Source organism: Eleutherodactylus coqui, chromosome 9 (assembly GCF_035609145.1).
Source record: "Eleutherodactylus coqui strain aEleCoq1 chromosome 9, aEleCoq1.hap1, whole genome shotgun sequence".
Lineage (NCBI taxonomy): Eukaryota > Metazoa > Chordata > Amphibia > Anura > Eleutherodactylidae > Eleutherodactylus > Eleutherodactylus coqui.
Window position 1 is genome coordinate 126577994 of NC_089845.1, and position 21481 is coordinate 126599474.

A 21481-nucleotide genomic window follows, 5' to 3' on the forward strand; every position below is an offset into this window, starting at 1 on the left:
AACCAATTCATTCACAAAAAGAAATTCAAAATAGGGACTATCCACTCACTCATCACAGGAAACTTCCTTGCCAACGTAGATCTCACAGAGGCCTATCTTTTATGTGCCGAACTTTCCCAGCCAAAGGACGTTTTTGAGAATTACATTTCACATGGACACTGGATTCCACCATTTTCATTCCACATATTTGTCATTCATCATATCGTCAGTGCAGAGTGCATTTATGGTGGTACCAACCTTATTCTCAGAATGAAAGGTATATGCATCATATCATAGCTAAACAATTGGTTAGTAACAATTTAACTCCTGCAGGACCATGGATTTTAATCAATCTCAACAAGTCCCATCTCATTCCCTCTCAATAATTAAAATACCTTGGCTTCATTGTGGTCTCCCTCCAGTTCCTATTGGAAACTGTCTCCAGAAAGCATATAGTCAAGACTTTGATCAGTAAAGATCCTTATATCCCACCACAGAACTATGGTCTTATTTGCCTTGAGAGTATTGGGTCATCTCACTAATGCCATAATCGCCAGTCCATCAAAGGTGTACATTTGAACATTGCAGAGCAATATTCTTTCTCCTGGAACAGATGCCACCAGTACCTAGACAGGGAAATATTAATCCACCCTTCTGTTATACCCAGAGACTCCTACCTACTGATACCTCCTCCTGAGGTTGAGGTAACCATGAGTTGTATCTTTGGGTTCAAAGGATGGAGAAGAAGAACAAGGCCTTATCCTCTAACATGAAACAACTGAGAGTGGCCAAACTAGTCCTGTCCCACTTTCTGGCTTACCTCCACAATTATCATGTTCTGGTACAGTTGGACAACTTACCCTCTGATTTTCTATTATAAGCAGGGAGGCACCAAAAGCTAGCAGATGACCTGTGAAAACAGGCTACTGATGCAGAAAAATACGTCCTGCGGCTCTCGGCCATTCATATCAGGAGAGTCAAAAAATTATCTAAGTGTTGAAAGAGTGGAGCGCTAAAGTCAAACTTCTTCTCCTGGCACCACTCTCAGCAAACCCAGGAAAAGACGGTCTGTTAGCTGAAGAGGAAAACTAGTATTTGTGTACCCTCCCCTCTCTCATACCCAAAGAATTGAGGAAGGTGCTAAAGCAGGGGTGTCAAACTCATTTTCACCAAGGGCCACATTAGCATTTTGGTTGCCCTCAAAGGGCTTTTTATAAGGGCTCATTCTCACTTCCCCTCCCCCTCCCCCTCCCTTTTTTCCCAGCTCCCTTAGGAATCTATGGGCACTCCTGTGTTTTGTGCACCAAAGATAGGTCAAGACAGATACTCGAGCGAGCATCGCTCTTCTCGAGTATCTGCATACCCCTCCGAGCAAATGCAGGGGGGCGGCGGGGGGAGCGGGTGGGAGCAGGTGGAAAAGAGAAAGAGAGATCTCTCTCACTTTCCCCTGCGTTCTTCCCCCCACCGCCCCCCCGCATTTTCTCAGACGAGTATGCGATGCTCGCTCGAGTATCTGCTTTTACAGGGCTTGCTCGCTCATCTCTAGTACTTGTAGTATTTCCAGATCTGCAGGATGAAGAACAAGAAAAGCAGCATACTCTTGATGTCAAAAGAGCAGTCCTACTGTATATCCATAAGACTCAGAGGCACTGTTACTACAACACCAAGGTCCCAATAAAGGACGAAAGGCAAGCAAAGCCACCCTCGCAAGGTGGATTAGAGGGCTAATTAAAACATTTTCTGACTTCTTGGGGCTACCTTATCTCATATACACTATACATCGGAGCATATTCTACAACTGCATCCTAGAGCCTTATGTGGCGCAGTGTTAAAGGGGTTGTCTCGCGCCGAAACATTTTTGTTTTTTTTTGCATAGGCCCCCCGTTCAGCGCAGGACAAACCCAAGGGATGTGTTGAAATAAAAAAAAAAAATTTACTTACCCGAATCCCCTCTCTGCGACTTCTTCCTTCTTCCTACTTCTTCCTTCTCCAAGATGGCCGCCGGGATCTTCACCCACGATGCACCGCGGGTCTTCTCCCATGGTGCACCGTGGGCTCTGTGTGGTCCATTGCCGATTCCAGCCTCCTGATTGGCTGGAATCGGCACACGTGACGGGGCGGAGCTACGTGATGACACGTAGAAGGGGCGGAGCCAGAACGCCGCTCGTGCCCGGACCGACCAGAAGGGAGAAGACCCTTCTGCACAAGCGTGTCTAATCGGGCGATTAGACGCTGAAATTAGACGGCTCCATGGAGACAGTGACGCTAGCACTGGAGGGGGTAAGTGAATAACTTCTGTATGGCTCATATTTAATGCACAATGTATATTACAAAGTGCATTAATATGGCCATACAGAAGTGTATAGACCCACTTGCTTTCACGAGAAAACCCCTTTAAGGCAGAAGAAATGCAGTCCTAAGCTCTCACTCACAACCTGAAGGTTGCGGCCTCAATCCCTGCACTGCTTAAGTAGCTGGCTCAAGGTTGACTCAGCCTTCCATCCTTAGGGCGAGCACCCACTGGCGTTTGCGTTTTCCGCGGGAAAAAAACGCAGCGTTTTCGCCGCGTTTCCCGCGATTTTTCCGCGCGTTTTTTGCGGCGTTTTCGCGGCTTTTCCATTAATTTCCGTTGACTTTCATGGGTGCATTAGGAGAAAAATAAGGACACATATGCAACTGACAGTTCCTATGTTAAAAACGCAAACGCAACGCAAAAAAAACGCCAGTGGACAGGAACACATGTTATCTCTATGCCTGTGCAGGAAAAACGCAAAACGCAGGTAAAAAAACGCCAGTGGGTGCTCGCCCTTAGGAGGTTAAATGAGTACAAGAAACAGCATCTGCTATCCTACCCATATAAGGCATAGTTTTTATGCTTTATAAATCCCATTTGTGCTTGTGCTGTCGTAGGATGATCAGGAAAGTGCAAATTTGTTTACCCAAAATTTCCATTTCCTGGAGTCTGTAGGCACTATAAGTCTCCCACCCTAAGGCTGAATGCACACAGCCAGGTCGGATTCTGTCTGCGCAGTGGAATCAGACCTTGCACCCTGGGTCTGATTCCGCTGCACCCTTTCTTGTAGTCTTCTCTCTGCTCTGTGGATGTACCGGCTGATGCACTGCCAGACATGTGTACTGTAGAGTGTCGTGTCGGCGATGACGCAGAACCGCGGAGACCCGCCGCGGGACGGACGGCTTCCATTGACTGCAATGGAAGCTGTTCGTGTGAGCCTGTGCAAGGCTCGCACTAGAATAGGACATGCTGCGATTTTCCCCTTGCGAGCGGAAAATCGCAGTTGATTTCTGCTCGTGGGCATGAAAAAGCGTTTCACTTAGCATGTCCTATGGGCAGTATTTGCTGCAGTGCAAATACGCCCGTGTGCATTGGGCCTACGTTATAACTTAATACTGCTTTATTATGATACACTGACTCTAGGCCCTCTGTCTTGCTTTATAGGGTAGGCTAATTGATTAATTAGTTAATTACTGATTATTAACCTGTCTCTGCTTGGTTGTACCTAGGAGACTTAATTCATTTACACTTGTGCTGCCTATGGACTCCAGGAAATAGAAAATTCGGGTATGCAAAAGTACCCTTTTTTGTTGATATAGTTTTAGGAGGACCTGCTTTTTGCAGGTTAAATTGTGTTTTTTGGGAAAGTGGGTGAGTTGCCAATTCTTCCAATTTTTTTATTTTTTTGTGTTCGCTAGTACAAACGACAAGTTAAATTTATTGTATAGGGTGTTATGATTGTATCAATGTCAAATATGTCTTCTTTTCATTATATGTCACGTTTATTGAATAAAAACATTAATTTTTTACTTATGGTACTTTTTCCACAAAACTTTATTGAACTTTATTTCTTTTTTTGTCCCTCCTGAGGACTTTCACTTTTCATTTTTAGTTAAAGTACATTGGAAAAGCTTTGTGTTCAAATGAATTATTGACTGAATATTATTACCAGAATAAACTGATAGGCACCATAGGCAAGACCTAAAGGTAACTTTACAGGGGCGATTATCGCCTGAATTCTTGCTAGAAACAGCTAATTTGGGTGACAATCGTCCAGTGTACACGCATCCATTAACAAGGTACTGAGCGAGAAATCGCTCACCTGTTGGAGTCGTTTCATATTTAGCAGAACTAAAAATCAAGCAACTGTCAGCCCGTGTAAACAGAAGCCATTCAATGTATCGTGAACGATCCCATGCCAATCCGCCTCCATTCACTTGAACGACTATCACTCCTGTGTAGTCACAGGAGAGATAGTCGGGCAATAGTCCATGGGCCAGCTGTCGGGCGCTTATGCGCCTGCCTGTCAGCCCATATAAAGGTACCTTAACAAGGTCTTTCTTAGGTTGCCAACTACCATATCAACTCATGGGCACCCTGTGATCAATTCATGGGTGCCACCGATGGAGTTACAAAGGAAGTATCTAAGGGGCAAAACAGTGGAGATCGGTGTTATCTCTGATCCTACACATTACTATGGGATGGAAACAGCAGGGGAACAGTTCTTGAGTCTGTGTCATCACTGTGCTGTATGCTTACAGTATGGTACAGGACAGAGGTGGAACATATAGTTCTTGGTCTCCGACCATGGGACATTTATAATACTGGTACCTTTTTATGTGTCAGGGATGCTTTTGGACCGAGGTGCCACTTCTGTGGTTACACTTCTTATAGCTATGGCCTGACGGAGCAGTTCAGTCCTGGACTCTCTCCCATCATGGGCCCCACAGCAGTCATCTGCAGACCTCACAACATCTGAATCCCCATTAATGGCCCATTTTAAGTACCACCCCAAATTACCCAGGAACACCAACAAAAAACTCCAGGAAAAGCCCACTTTGAGAACATTTGCATGAGTTTCACCCCCTCAAGCCTGTTTTACATGCCCTACGTCCACAATATTCACATCACTGTCCCTTGTCCACTCTTTAACATGGTGCTTCAGTGCATCTTCCTCACCTTGTCTACCTTCTGAGTATGATTAGTAAATCATTTCTTACAACACTAATTAACACATAAGGGCACCTACCCACTTGCGTTGCCGATTTTCGCGCGTGAAAAACGCGGCGTTTTCGCCGCGTTTTTTGCAGCCCTCCATTGACAATCATGGGTGCATTAAGAGAAAAATAAGGACACATATGCAACTGACAGTTCCTATGTGAAAAAACCCCACGAAACGGAAAAAAACCCCAGATGGACAAGAACACATTCTATACTAATTCCTCTTGAGAAAAAACGCAAAACATCACAGGAAAAAAAATCGCAAGTGGGTAGGCACCCTTAGATGTATTACACAAGGAGGAGAGATAATAATGCTGGTGGATTACACTGTCTACCTTGAGGTGCAGGTCTTTGATTTGTAGTTTCTCGCACATGTCCATGAAAGACGGCAACTTGCAGGTGTCAAGAAGTAAATAGACAAACACGTTCCTTTTGTTCGCAGCTTCTAATACATCACAGAATATCTCGGCGTCGGTGAATTCATCCATCACTATGGCTAAGACCTGAACACAATAGGACAAAATAGGATTAGTCTCTAGTGTCATAATATGTGAGGAAAATTTACAAATAATTAATGAATTAATGAAGTTTAATTTCATACGAGGAATAAGTGTTACATAAATAATCCTAGTCATTTATATTTGGGATAATGCCCCCTCTCCAGTCACTGATGTGGTTCCCACTGGTCTTGTCTATATATATAAGGGTGCATTCACACGAACGTATATCGGCTCGGGTTTTACGCCGAGCCGATATACGTTGTGCTCGTGTGCAGGGGGGGGGGAGGATGGAAGAGCCAGGGCCAGGAACTGTGCTCCCGCCCCCTCTCTGCCTCCTCTCCGCCCCTCTGCACTATTTGCAATGGGGAGAGGCGGGACGGGGCGGGGCTAATTCACGGACGTTAGCCCCGCCCCGTCCCGCCTCCTCTCATTGCAAATAGTGCAGAGGGGCGGAGAGGAGGCAGAGAGGGGGGGCGGGAGCTCAGTTCCTGCACTTGGCTCTTCCATCCTCCCCCCCCCTGCACCCGAGGACAACGTATATCGGCTCGGCGTAAAACCCGAGCCGATATACGTTCGTGTGAATGCACCCTGAGGGTGCGGGCAGACGAGCGCATAAACGGCGCGTTTTTGCGACCAAACGTATATACGTGACCATCTGAGGCAATGGTTTCGAATGTATTCGTTCACATGCCCGCACCCTCAGGGTGCATTCACACGAACGTATATCGGCTCGGGTTTTACGCCGAGCCGATATAGGTTGTCCTCGGGTGCAGGGGGGGGGAGGATGGAAGAGCCAAGTGCAGGAACTGAGCTCCCGCCCCCCTCTCTGCCTCCTCTCCGCCCCTCTGCACTATTTGCAATGAGAGGAGGCGGGACGGGGCGGGGCTAACGGCCGGGAATTAGCCCCGCCCCCGTCCCGCCTCTCCCCATTGCAAATAGTGCAGAGGGGCGGAGAGGAGGCAGAGAGGGGGCGGGAGCACAGTTCCTGGCCCTGGCTCTTCCATCCTCCCCCCCCCCCCTGCACACGAGCACAACGTATATCGGCTCGGCGTAAAACCCGAGCCGATATACGTTCGTGTGAATGCACCCTGAGGGTGCGGGCATGTGAACGAATACATTCGAAACCATTGCCTCAGATGGTCACGTATATACGTTTGGTCGCAAAAACGCGCCGTTTATGCGCTCGTCTGCCCGCACCCTGACTGACTCACTCACTGACTGACTCACTGACTGACTCGCCAAAAGTTCTCCAACTTCCCGATATCGTAGAAACATGAATTTTGGCACGAACATAGATTATCTCCAAAATAGGAAAAGAAATTGGGTTCCAACTCGATTATTCAATTCTAGCGCAAAAGAATTGGCGTCGAAATTTAACGTACATAATCTAAATCTGTAACTTTCCAATGTCATAGAAACGGGAAATTTGGCACGAGCATTGATTATGTCATAAATAGGAAAAGCTAATGGGTCCCAACTCGATTATTCAATTCTATGCGCAAAAGAATTGGCGTCAAAATTTTACGTACATAATCTAAATCTCTCACTTCCCAATGTCATAGAAACAGGAAATTTGGCAGGAGCATAGATTATGTCATAAATAGGAAAAGTTAATGGGTCCCAACTCGATTATTCAATTCTATGCGCAAAAGAATTAGCGTCCAAATTTTCCGTGCGGAATGTAATTTTCTCACTTTCCGGTGTCATAGAAACGTGAAATTTGGCACGAGCATTGATTATGTCATAAATAGGAAAAGCGAATGGGTCCCAACTCGATTATTCAATTCTAGCGCAAAAGAATTGGCGTCGAAATTTTACGTGCGGAATGTAATTTTCTCACTTTCCGGTGGCATAGAAACGGGAAATTTGGCTCGAGCATTGATTATGTCATAAATAGGAAAAGCTAATGGGTCCCAACTCGATTATTCAATTCTATGCGCAAAAGAATTAGCGTCCAAATTTTCCGTGCGGAATGTAATTTTCTCACTTTCCGGTGTCATAGAAACGTGAAATTTGGCACGAGCATTGATTATGTCATAAATAGGAAAAGCGAATGGGTCCCAACTCGATTATTCAATTCTAGCGCAAAAGAATTGGCGTCGAAATTTTACGTGCGGAATGTAATTTTCTCACTTTCCGGTGGCATAGAAACGGGAAATTTGGCTCGAGCATTGATTATGTCATAAATAGGAAAAGCTAATGGGTCCCAACTCGATTATTCAATTCTATGCGCAAAAGAATTAGCGTCCAAATTTTACGTACGGAATCTAATTTTCTCACATTCCGGTGTCATAGAAACGGGAAATTTGGCACGAGCATTGATTATGTCATAAATAGGAAAAGCTAATGGGTCCCAACTCGATTATTCAATTATATGCACAAAAGAATTAGCGTCCAAATTGTACGTGCGGAATGTAATTTTTTCACTTTCCGATGTCATAGAAACAGGAAATTTGGCACGAGCATTGATTATGTCATAAATAGTAAAAGCTAATGGGTCCCAACTCCATTATTCAATTCTATGCGCAAAAGAATTAGCGTCCAAATTTTACGTACGGAATCTAATTTTCTCACTTTCCGGTGTCATAGAAACGGAAAATTTGGCACGAGCATTGATTATGTCATAAATAGGAAAAGCTAATGGGTCCCAACTCGATTATTCAATTCTATGCGCAAAAGAATTAGCGTCCAAATTTTACGTGCGGAATGTAATTTTCTCACTTTCCGGTGTCATAGAAACGGGAAATTTGGCATGAGCATTGATTATGTCATAAATAGGAAAAGCTAATGGGTCCCAACTCCATTATTCAATTCTATGCGCAAAAGAATTAGCGTCCAAATTTTACGTACATAATCCAAATCTCTCACTTCCCAATGTCATAGAAACATGAAATTTGGCACAAGCATTGATTGTGTCATAAATATGAAAAGTTAATGGGTCCCAACTTGATTATTCAATTCTAAGCGCAAAAGAGTTAGCGTCCACATTTTACGTATGTAATCTAATTCTCTCACTTCCTGATGTCATTTTATATAAAGGAAACGTCGCATGGTTACCTCCACGTGGTGTTTCCTGGGTAACGCAGAGAACTATGCAAAATGGTGAACATATGTTTTTCCTCAGTATCTCTAAAGTAACCACGACTTCATTAGATTTTCCGTGTGAACACCAGATAAACACCAGTACCAAATTAACTCGGGCGAAGCCGGGTATATCAGCTAGTTGATTTATATAAGGAATTAGTTCTATGTAATTAATCATAATACATTATTTATTGGATAATGTCCCCACCCATAACTTTGGTGGTGCCCAACCTGGGACGACGTCAGTACCAGGCAAACCCGGGTAGGTTCCAGGGCCCAATGAGGATTGGGGGGAGGGTTGGGTAGGGGAGGAAAGGCCCATTCAAAGGTAGGATCAATCTAGTCCTCATTCTTTGAGAGCAATTGTATCAGTGTCTTAAAGATGCTGATACAACTGACTATGGCACTATGACACACTGCAAGAAATCGAGTGCTTCCTGTTTCACTGTCCAGTTTTATGCAGATGGTGTGATGATGTTATTTCACCAACTGCATCATTCTGCACGATCCTGGCCCAAGGCGGTCAAGACAGAAGATGGCGGTGGAGGATGCTGTGAGATCGTGATAGAGATGAGTTTTCTTTTTATTGCTAAGGCACAGCGGCGCCTATAAATGACTCAGGAGACACATAGGGGCCTATAAATGACTCATGAGGCACAACAGGGCCTGTAAGTAGATGTATGGCACGCTACTGCTCTAGGAGAATAAACAAACATGTCTGATCATTGGGCAAAAATGTTTGCCTGTTTATAGGGCTATGTAAAAATGTAAACAATTAGCCGACAAATGAGAATGCACTCATTCGTCAGTTGATCAGCTCATTTACTTGAGTGCAGAACTGCTTACTGGTTGGCTGCACACCTCTCCGTGTAACTGAATAGATGTGCAGTCGGTCAACGATAGCAGTATGCTGCCAAGCGATTGTACTTACATTCATTCATCCTCAAACAGCACATAACATGCCCATGCAATTATTTTCGTTGGACCAGGATGAACCAAGGGGTTTGAACCAGATGACCCTGGAGGTCCCTTCCAACTCTACCATTCTATTATTTTCAACTAACGTTGAATGGCATGCTCCTTGTCGGTCGGCGCTTGTAGTGCGGGCAAATATCTAAGGAGCCTTAGATAATAGGATAGTGAGATTGTTGGAGAAAATTGGAGTAGTTGTCCATAGCAAGGAATCAAGTCACTGCTTTCATTTTCCCAAGGGCCCCTAAGAAATTACTGGAGTGATTGGTTGGCTCCCAATGTGGTTGTCTTCTGCTGGACCTTTGGGGTCCCTTATAGCATGAGAGCCTAGGCCTACTTCAGATCAGGGTGCATAAAAGATACACGCAATAATCACATGGACTCTTTTAACCCGTCAATTACTTGGACTAATATGTGCATTGCTCCACAGACCAGGCATATACTCTGCCTCTCCTTTGCTAATAAGTAACCTCAGATATCTACAGTAGTAAGTAATGTGAGTCTACAGGTAAAGCTGGCAATAAACCAGGGTAACTTGAAGCTACTGGGCCCTGATGATCAGGCCACCACTGTAACCATGCATAGACAAACAGTTGGGTCCAGTAAAAAACAGTATTACTTAGACATTATATACTGTGGCATTATTATTAAATTAGACCCCTTTCACAATCGCATCGTAGGTGCAGATCCGGCACGAAATCCCAGAAGAAATAGTACAGCAGGATGCACTATTTCATCTGGGAGAATTTCTGGCGGCATTAGTCAGGGGCCGGACAGACCTCATTATAGTCAGTGGGGTCTGTCCGGTGCTAATTGGGTTCGGTATGCGCTCAATCCGCTGATTCTAGTATTTTCATTGAAATCACAGTGGAGGCCTCACGTAGGTGTGAATGAGACCTTTCTTCATGTATGGAGCTGTTACTTGAGCACCGCATGGTGTTATTAATGTAGACATTGTTTGGCACTGCTACTTAGGCACTGTACAATGTATTTTTTTATGGAACCAGAATTCCTGCCGCACCCCAGCCCGGGCCTGTTCTCCTGGAAGAGCCATTTCCACAGCCACCATTCGAAAGCCGCAGGGAATGTGCCAGGAGAGCACCTGCTGATTGAAGGTCTTCTGTCTGGGAGTATTGCCAGTGCCTATAACTAGCGCTAGCGGCGTGACCGTGTGCGGCCTGTCAGATTCACTATATTTATACAAGACACTGGTGCAAATTATAGTTGAAACCTACAGTAGCTCTTAGTTGGCGTAGGTTCAATCTGCTGTATGGAGGTGCCACCAAGTATATTAAGAAGTTTGAGCCTCTTAATACATTTGGCGCGCTTACATTGGCGTAAAATTTACCTATGAAACGCCGCTGTAAGTACATATACCCCTTTGTTCTTATTGTTTACATAAGCTCCATTCTACATGATTACATTATTACACATGATGTATTCAAACACTCATCCGTCAAGCTCTACATGCTCTTTCTTCCTGCGGCCATGCCGGGGTCAGGATGGCATCTACTCATATCCTGAGTACGACAATGGAGCCTTTCATAAAGCTAAGCACTTTGTATACGTAAGTTTAGCATTATACATTTACAATGAGATTAATCCCTGATTTATAGAGCTATGAAGATAAGTGACAGATACATCTTATGTAAGCGGCTCAACAATGACAACATTAACCCCGCATATTACACAACACGTGAGGCGCTGTTATTTTTCTGTCCTTCTACATTTGTCTGATATAGTTTCAGGTTGACCTGAAAAAACAGGATAAGGCCGGCTTCACACGGGCGTAAGAATATTTCTGCACACATTTGCGTTGCATATTTGCGCGCTAAACGTTGCGTTTCTTGTCCACACGTGTATGTATTTTACTGTATTTTTTGGAGTACGCATGTCCTGCGTACTGCAAACAGACACGCCAGCATGCTCACATTGATTTCAATGGGGAGTTAAGGTTAATATGTGCTATTTTTGTGCATTATATTGTTTATTTTATCAAATTCTGCATGCTTAATACGCTGCGTAAATGCCTTCATGTGAATTAACCCTATAAAAAACCATTCCTGTCCTGGAAGTTGGATAATAGTTTTGTTCATCCTGGGCTCCTGGTTCACCTATATATTTACAGGACTACCGTAACAATGTCTATGGAGAACTGGGTGACAACCAGGGTTGGCCTTGCATTGCTAGGTTCCATTCCTTTTTATTGATACCCCTTTCCCTTATTTACTATGAAGCGCCCAAATCATACAGAGCTTAAATAACATTGCTAGACTATTTCAATAGCTTGTCATAGTTTTGGGTACAAAGTCTGGAATTAGTGGTGCTAGTTCTAGGTGCCCAGTGGGAGTGCCTTCAGTAATGACATAGGATGTGCCCAGTGAGACCACCCTGGTGACAACCCACATAGACACTTTAGTGGCTGTTGTAAGTGGTTGTCACCCACCATGTATTGGGTGTAGACAGAATTAGATGAGAATTACAAGAATGGTAAATGGGTTATGGTTATTTTTAAAATGGACCTTTGAGAAATCTTTTCATGACAATCTTTTTGTACAAGTGCTTTAGAACATATGAATATCGCAGAAGGGACCCCTGGTCAGAACCCTTCTCTATGAGTCAGAGAAGAGAGACCACACTAGTTGGACCTGGACCATCCATGTATTTGTATATGTATTAACTGTCACATGAAATAAAGGAGTCAGATTGGAGAGTCCCACAACTATGATCAAGTGCAGGTGTAAGGGGTTAAAACTAAATATATATGTTAGTATTGTATTTTGTTTTATGATCCTGCCAGGAGCTTCACATGACTGGTCATTCTGATTTGTGCTGCTATGGACTGACAGGATCTGAGCTGTGCACTGATTGGCTAATATAAAAGTGAAGTCGTGTTCCTGAGCTCTGGTGTTGCTCAGCTAGTGGGAGCTGCAGCAGAGTTGACCTGCAGCTGGACTTTTGCACCCGAGAGAGAGGCAGACTCACTTAAAGTCTAGGTTCCAGAGACAATTGCCCAATTTCATCCACTGACAGCATGCTGAGATTTCGAAGGGAAAAAAGATGACAGCAGTACAGAAGAGATCGACAGCAAGCATCTGGAAGCTAAGTTTCAGAGATGTATTAAATCGTGAGTACTTGCGCCCCATGTCATCTCCAATCGATTGGATCATGGTTGACTCATCAGTGTACTGCTTCCCCAAAGGTGCTGTGCTAATCAGTTGTTCAGTGGATACTGAGTGTATAGTCTCATTATTCAGATATCACTATTTGGTTAACCGAAGATTTTGAAAGACTAAATTAATTAAAAGAAGGGCCCCCCCTACGGATACTATCTGTGGAGCTACTTACCCCCGGCCAGGGTAAACCATAAACCGACTTTGATATTCCCAAAAGTGTGCATATAGCATTATGGGTGTCTTTACACGGGCAATATTCACAGAGATATCGTACAGTAAATATCTTGATACCTTATCAGTTCCACCCTTGTTCAAGACTGTGAGTACAGACTTGGATAATTATGGGATCTGTTCTGTACAGAAAAAGACGTATTACTGCTCACTATTTCTCCCCGTCATTTACATCCTCTAATTTGTTCTGAGGATAAAGGCACAAATAAGCAATGATAAGCTTTAACGTCTTGAGGACCAAGCACTGTAAATTTGCAGTGCTTGGTCTTGGGCTTTAATCCCAGCCGATAGGAAAAATACAGTGCTGGATTAAAGCTCCTACTTGTGCAATCCAGCAGGAGCGGGTCGGGTCCTCGGCTCTCAGGACCTACTTTCTCCTTTACAGGCTACATAGCATAGCGCTGAATGTGCGCTATGCAGTGAAGAGACAAAGCGGAAGTATTACCTCCACTATTCTACCTGGCAATCACATGACTGCCAGGTGCTCCCTGCTAATGCAGAGCTGCAGGTTCCTAGCAGACCCAGATCACCTCTGTTAGTTACTACTGTCACTACATAGTGTGTTTTTCCCCTGTAAATGGGCTCCTATGGATGCTCCATCTACAGTGCAAAATTGTGAATTTTTTCTACTGTGTACTCCCTACAGCAAAAATGACATAACTATCCTTTGGGTCAGAATGATTATTACGATACCTACATTATATATATATATATATTTTTTGCACTACTATCTTTAAAATGTAATATATTTTTGCAAAAAATACAATTATTTTCTGCCGCCATCTTCTGACAGACATAGCTTTTTTATTTTTCCATTGACGTAGTTGAGCGAGGGCTTGTTTTTTGTGGGACATCCTGTAGATTCTATTGGTACCATTTTGGAGTATATATGACTTTTTGATAACTCTTTATTATTTTTTTTTGAGACAGGGTGAAAAATGCAATTCTGGTGTATTTTTTCTATTTTCTGACGATGTTCACCATGCGGGTTAAATAATATGTTACTTTGATAGATCAGACTTTTATGGACGCAGTGATACCAAATATGTGTTTGGTTTTTTTAATTTACATTTTTTTTTTATAAATATGGCAAAAGGGTTTTATTTTTAAACTTTTTAACTTTTTTTTAAAGTAATCATTTTAAACTGATTTTTACATCAACAATTAAATTGTGATGGTTTGATTGCACATACAGTATGATGTAATACCATAGTACCGCAATCTGACAGGCAATCCATCAAGCGATGCCTTTGGCAATCTGCAATAGCAGTCCTGGGAGAGTGGAGCCATTCAGGACCCTAAACATTGATCGGGGAATTAAATTCCGCTTTCAGAATTGACAGTGGCATTTAAAGGGTTACAGCTCCGATCACGATCCACCTCCATACAAACTCCAAACCTCCATGCCGTATCTGTACGTCTTGGAGTGTTTAGGGGTTATTAGTGTCTCATGTTATCTCCAGACAGAAAAATGTTCCACCGGCACTTTTGTACTATACCGGGAAGGCCAGACATATATGTGAAGGGGGCCATGGTATAGAGTGGAATCTATATTGTGGAGATAGTAGTGGAGGCTTCTATATGTATTCAGCTATTCAGGTCTTTCAGAGGGGTGACATCTCTTGAGACTCCACTTAATAAGCCAGAATGGTGAGTCAGTGCAAAGAGCAGGTCTTGATCGGTAGGACTTGGCAATAACAGCTTGATCCCAGGTAATCTGAATTAGGAAAAAGGGTCTTTTCACTTTGGACTGATTAAAATGGCCTTGTGAGAATCAGCTGATCACAAAGTGTCCTCCTGTTGAAACCCTAGCCATAAGCTGTATTCTTTAAGGAAACCTGGCAGTAAGTGTTCAATTTCCCTGCAGCGCCACCACAGGCAATATAAAGCATTACACATTTGCCCATTCATATTAATAGTTGTCTGTGTGATGTAGGACAGAACAGGTCCTCCAGAGCAAGAGACACTCTTTGTAACTAAGAGATGAGGATCCAGAACAGGAGACCCCCTCCTCAGCTCCCTAATAGTGTGTATGAACATGGATTTTCTGATCTAGATAACCCCTTTAATGTAGTTTAGATGCAACAAGTCATTTCAGCACTGGGAATGAATACAAACAATGTTGTGTCACAAATAAAAGCAATGACGTTAATCCTTGAAAATGTACAGTAAACAGTGTCAATGCGCCGCTCTGGCTGAGTGAAGAGTGAAGGGATTATCTGTGCCGGGTGAGGGGTGGTGTCACGGAATACACCAACATAGTCAAACATTGTGCGAAATGGGAACGTAACGTATGTAGCACGTCCTATTCTTGGACAAAAATAGTACATGTAAATGTGTGGCATCCTGCACATCAGACAGCAACGGACAGAGTTCAAAGTGGTTGTGCCTGAGGATCTTGGCCATAACTTTTCAATGGTTCATCTAAATAAACCCTTAGCTGTATGTAGAGAAGAAAACATCGTGCCACAAAAATCAGAACGAGATGCATAAAGCAAAGAATTTGTAAAGTTGATCAATATTTTATGTGGATTTTATTTGTGCAATGATGTAAATTCTGGTTCAATAGCGAAGCTTTCCCTTAATTTGAGAAACTTATTAGAAAGTACAACTACAGTAATTCAACTTCAAAGAGTTGAATACAAAATTCAGGTTTTTGATGTGAAAAGTAAAAAAAATCCATCACTTCAACTCAACAAGTAATTCGATGAGTGATGGAGGGTGACAGGACGGGTTCTGAATACTAGTTCACTGAAGGTCTGCTCAATGAAAGCTGTCAAGTTTATGATTATCATCCCTAGATGGAGGCAGGTTATACCCCCGGGCTAGTAGATACTATTGAGCTGATCCTCATGCTGCAAGAACTGTCTTGTAGGGACCCGTTCAGGTTGCTCACTTGCTTTACCCTATAGTTATGGCATTGACCCACTGGCATAACTATAGGGGATGTGGTTGCACCCAGGCCCAGGAGTCTAAGGTGGCCCATAAGGCCTCTCCTCTCCATATAAGGAACTGCCCAGTACTATGAATAAAGCATTATAGTTGGGGGCCCTGTTACAGGTTTTGCATTAGGGTCCAGAAGCTTCAAGTTACGCCTCTGCACTGACTTATACATTTTAGTGACCTAAAACAAGAAATACATGTCATGAAGATGTGCAATATCTTATTGAACCTTTTATGAGTAATTATCTGTTCCAGGAAAAGCTAAGTTACAACCAATATAGTCACCATGGCAGACCCCATAGAGGTTGTCACCCAGCGTACCTAGGCTGGTTGACAATCTCTGCTTGGCAAATCTGAGTAGATATACAATGACTTCCACTCAGTCCTATTCGGCTGCAATACTTGACTGATTTGCTTTTTATATGTCTCAGAAAGCTGGGTGACAACTCCTCAGGAAGGTGAAATAACTTAGTTGTCATCCAGTTTTTCTGCTGCTACTGTTATTGATGAATGGCGCAGAGCTGGGTTTCTGGCTGCCTAAAGGTGGGTATTCACATTAGTTAGAAGTAATTTGATGGTTGAACAACTGTTGAAGGGTCGTTTTGCAGACGCAGCCATACACGTTTTTAGCTTTGTTCACATCTCCGTTTACAGTTTGCATTTTTCTGTTGCATCATGAAACAGAGGAACGAAAAAAAACGTGATGCTGGATTCGTCAAATAACAGAAATCAGCAGTGCCACATGGAACCCCTTGACTACCATTAATTTCATCCGGTTTCTGTCATTTTGTAGAAAAGAATTGTGTTGAAGATCATCAATACTTTTAGCCCTGAAAACCCCTTTAAGCTGGCCATACGGAATTTTGGCCATTTTGGATGACTATCAACTGCAAAATTAATGAGAATGATAGTCTACAGACATATTAGTCTGCTAAAAATGTGATCCGTCCAGCTGGAAAATTTCAGCTGACAGCAGACAAAATTTCAAATATATGGCAAGGTCAGCCAAATCAGACCACTCATTTATCACATGTCCGAGTCCCAAGGAGTCTCTGATTGCCCATTTTCATGTGCAGCGTTGCTGATAGGATCCTTCGTATGAACATTCCCACGGATGATCGGTCGGCCACATTGCCACTAATTAATATCTTAAATGTATGACCAGCTTTAGTCCAGATTGGCCGTTACAGTGACTCAAAGTGGTCACACATGTTCATTGACACCGGGCGACAGATGAACCATCTTCATTCATGGACGAAAGCTTTGTGACTAAAGATCTTTCATCCGACAGTCAGAAGAAAATTTTAAATGTGGTCGACTTCTTTTCAGACGATGACAGCCTGTCATCGGCCAATTAAAATGACTGATCATTGGTAAACTCCACCTGACAAAGGATCAAATTGATTGAAATCATCCATTTTCATCAACTTTAGGCCCCTTCACACAACCATATGCTTTTGTACGCTCCGCCGATCGCAGCTAAAAAAAAAAAATCACATGAATGAAGAAGAGCCACGATCAAGTATCGGGCTTTAGTCGTGTTTTCTGGTCCATTCACATGGGTGGTGTATCAATGAAAAAATACGCTGCAGCGCGGAAATCACTCGGTCAGCAGAAATCCTTGGATTGACTACTAATGCTTAAATAAAGTCATCTGTCTTCTTTTTCCAGTGTTGGACACAGCTAAACTCCCTCCCCCTCCTTTTTTCAACTCCAATAGAAGCCTACAGGAACCTCCAGCATATCTCGGCAAAAGATGGGGCAAGACCTATCTTTTGATGCTGCGTATAAAGTTGGTTGCTGTATTCGGTCACCTATGTCCTACTTTTCCCAGCGTGATATTTTTATGCAGCTCATCTAAATGAATACATTGGAATCCAATGCTTCAGATGATCGCGATTTTTTAACGCAGCTAAATTCTGGTTGTGTGAATAAGGCTTTGTCATTTGGCACAAGTCATTGGTATATGAACCCATTAAGGACCAAGCAGTGTTAATTTTATGGTGCTTGGTCTTTAATCTCGGCTGAAAGTAAAAATATAGTGTGGGATTAAAACTCCTGTTCCTGCAATGTAGCAGTAGCAAATCGGGTCTTTGGCTTCTGCCTTCTTTCTTGCAAGTTACATAGCGCTCAATGCGCGCTACGTAGAGAATAGTGTCACTTTTGCTATTCACGTGACCGCCGGGTGCCCCCTGACAAGGCAGAGCTGCAGGTTCCTTGAAGACCCTGATCAGCTTTGCCAGTGACTACTGTCACTACAGGGAAATGTTTTCCCTTATAACTGGGGCTCCTATGGATGCTGTAGTTACAGTGGAAAAGTGTGAAATTAGAAAAAGACAATATGAATATATGACAGAGATGTTTAAAAAAATTGTTACAAGAATAAGTAAAAAAATGCTTAATAAAATAAAAAAAAATATATATAAAAAGGAATATTATCCACCGCCGATGCCAACCTAAACTGTGGCCATATGCACCTTCTAATGAGAGACTATACAAATTATATATCAAAATGTCCGAAGCAAAATGAACTCATTCCTGTACTTTATTTTCAAAATTAGTTTATTTATGCTAAAATAAATCATTATCATTTTTTTAGCATTTTACCTCCAATAAAACAAAAAAAATTCAATTAAAAAATATATTAAAAATAGCCCTACATGTCACTGAAGAAAAAATGCTGCAAAAATAATTCTTGTAGCTGAAGAAAAAAAAAATAGGGTAGTCAAACCACCGTATGGGTAAAAGCCCTAAAAAGTGTCTGGTTTTTTAGGACCAAAACCCCTGGTCCTTAGGGGTTAAATTGGGTTACAAGTGGTCTTACATGGGACTGCAGGTAGAAATTAAACTATCCTCACAGTTATCATGATAACTAAACTCTAATTGGTTCAATGAAAAAATCAGCTCTGCCACTTTGGCATCCCAATAAGTATATATGCATTGGATGTAGCAGAGCTGAGTTTGACATTTTGCATGATTCATCTTGATATCTCAGGATTGTTATCAACATCTTACATATCTTCTCCACTAATATTTCTCATGTGGGTGACAAACCAAAACCTTATAATACACAGTGACATCAGAAGTTGTAAAACCTACTTAGATATTATTATGTTTTTGTAACAAGTGATATCCTACTACTGAATAGCAGTACTGAATTTGTCATCTGGCACAGCTCATTGATCTAGCACCATATGTTTTCCATGGAATTACTACATCACCTTTAGCTCAAGATCATAAATGAAGAACTATCAGCGTGTACGTGCAAGCAATGCAGTTCTAAAGAGCTAAAGAAACATTTCAGCTCTGCTACATTTCTAGGTTAAGATTCAGGAGGGTCTTTTACAGCTGCATTTATTGGCAGAATTCAGCCACTTACTCAAAGAAATAACTTTTTTCCAGTAATCAGCAGAATGTTTTGTCCCCATGGACCAGAGATGATCTTATGTGATGTAGCAGAGCTGCGTTTGTCAAATTACTTTTGATATAAGAGTACATAACACTATTTGTGGTGTAACGTAGAACCTACTGTGACACCTGTAGGCTTGGGCTACATGGCGACTTTTGGCTGTGCAGCATGGAGATTGAAGCCGCACTGCAACATCACATCTAATGACTGTCAATGGGATTGTGTTGTGACCTAACGCAACTGCAACAGAACAATTGCAAAAATTGTAAAACTGTTGGATTTTTGGTCGCAGATTGCATGCAACTTTGTTACCATAGACTGCAATGCAAGTTGTATGCAACCAAATCGCAGCCCTAAAAGAGTTGCATAACAGCAAGCCGCATACAAGTTGCACACATTTTTTGGCCACGTCGAATCCTCTGAGACTTGGTGTCATACAACCAAAGTCCCGATGTAGCCCTAGCCTAGTTCTGTGACTTATCATATATAATGATCTAGCATCAATGCATTAAATGACAAATTCAGCTCTACTACACGGTAAAAATCAAACATTATATTACCTGACCAGTTCGGTGTATACACCTCCTGATGGTTTCCCTGATGTTATTGGTCTTATCAGCTTGGAAGTACACAGTCGCACTGGATTTGTCCTTCAGATAGGGTTTCTCCTCAGAACTCCAGTTATGGAGGGGTGTGGTGGTCTCACTCTTATCCGAATTAATAGGGTAAAAACATTCAGACTGGTGCGAATGATTCCCATTTTGCAGTGACCCGTTCTCTCCGTTCTCCATGTGACTTTCATTGGCATAGTATGGTTCTTTCACATTGTCCAAGATGTATTGGACCTCTTGCTTCGATAGGAAGTCTACTTCTCCTTCTTCTGTAAGAACCTTTTGATAGTCATCAGATCCACCATCTAAGAGGGCATCTGTTGCCAACCTGGCGCTCTCATTATGGCAGAACTCTGGCTTACTCAGCCTTGCCCACTTGTTCTTAGCTTCTTCAAGTCTCTTCTTTATTTTACCCAATGTCTTAGACCTGTTCATATTTCCTGATAGAGATAGGTCCTGAGTGTTCTACCACGATTTGTATCAGCTTTCTGGAAAATATCTCTTAGGATAGAAGTTCAGGACAACCTGGCCATGAAACACCCAACAAAGCATTCAGCTCATCTCAGAAGCCCTTTAAGCTGAAAAGTCTTCTTACAGAAGCAACAGAGCTTGGATCAGAGGTGAAGGGACAGCCCTGTAAACTGCCTTATCTAGGTGGAGACACGCCTTATACCTGTGGGCTACTCTGGAGCTTTAGGAACTCCCCTTGTGGTTCTGTCACTCTCACGGTCATGTAACATGTCAATGGAGCAGATGGTTGCACAGCTATGAGCTTCTCCACCTGGAGGCTTCCTACAAAGGTGTCAAAGGTACTCAACTAATCTTTTCCCCAAACTGCTATACTCATAACAGTAAGAGCATTGTCAGACTAATGCCTGACTGTTACAAACTATGTAGCTGCAAACCAAGACAAATTGTCTTACTTTATGGATGTTGCAAACATGTGCCGCATTCAAGAGAATAGAAAACAGCGGGGGAGAATAATGAATACCACATTGGACAACTCCTTTTCTTGGGGCTCCTTCACAGTGAGCATATGCGTTTTTACGTTTGCATGTCCGCGACTTAAATGTGCATGATGGCGTGGATTTTGGTCACGTATATTCTATTTTTTAAGATGTAACGTTTTTACATGCCGTAAATTCGCCCATGTTAACGAATACATTGGAATCCAATGCCTCAGATGGTCGCATATATTGGTCGGTAGGGATGAGCGAGCGTACTCGGAAAAGCACTACTCGCTCGAGTAATTTGCTTTATCCGAGTATCGCTGTGCTCGTCCCTGAAGATTCGGGTGCCGGCACGGAGCGGGGAGCTGCAGGGGAGAGCGGGGAGGAATGGAGGGGAGATCTTTCTCTCCCTCTCTCCCGCCCGCTCTCCCCTGCTCCCCGCTGCGACTCACCTGTCAGCCGCAGCGGCACCCGAATCTTCAGGGACGAGCACAGCGATACTCGGATAAAGCAAATTACTCGAGCGAGTAGTGCTTTTCCGAGTACGCTCGCTCATCTCTATTGGTCGGGCATGAAAAGGCCGCTACATAGCCGCGTATATACGCTCCTGTG

General features: G+C 42.9%; 1 protein-coding gene across 1 annotated transcript in view; it reads right to left on the reverse strand.

The window, feature by feature from the left end:
* The window catches only part of FAM83A (family with sequence similarity 83 member A), a 58751-nt gene extending 38197 nt beyond the window's left edge, over positions 1 to 20554 (reverse strand). The window contains exons 1-2 of the mRNA XM_066578482.1: positions 19869 to 20554; positions 5329 to 5496 (exon numbers count right to left, since the gene is read on the reverse strand). Of these exons, the coding sequence (XP_066434579.1) occupies positions 5329 to 5496; positions 19869 to 20354 (654 nt within the window). The 5' untranslated portion in view covers positions 20355 to 20554. The remainder of the gene's footprint in view (positions 1 to 5328; positions 5497 to 19868) is intronic.
* Between the last annotated feature and the right edge of the window lie 927 nt (positions 20555 to 21481).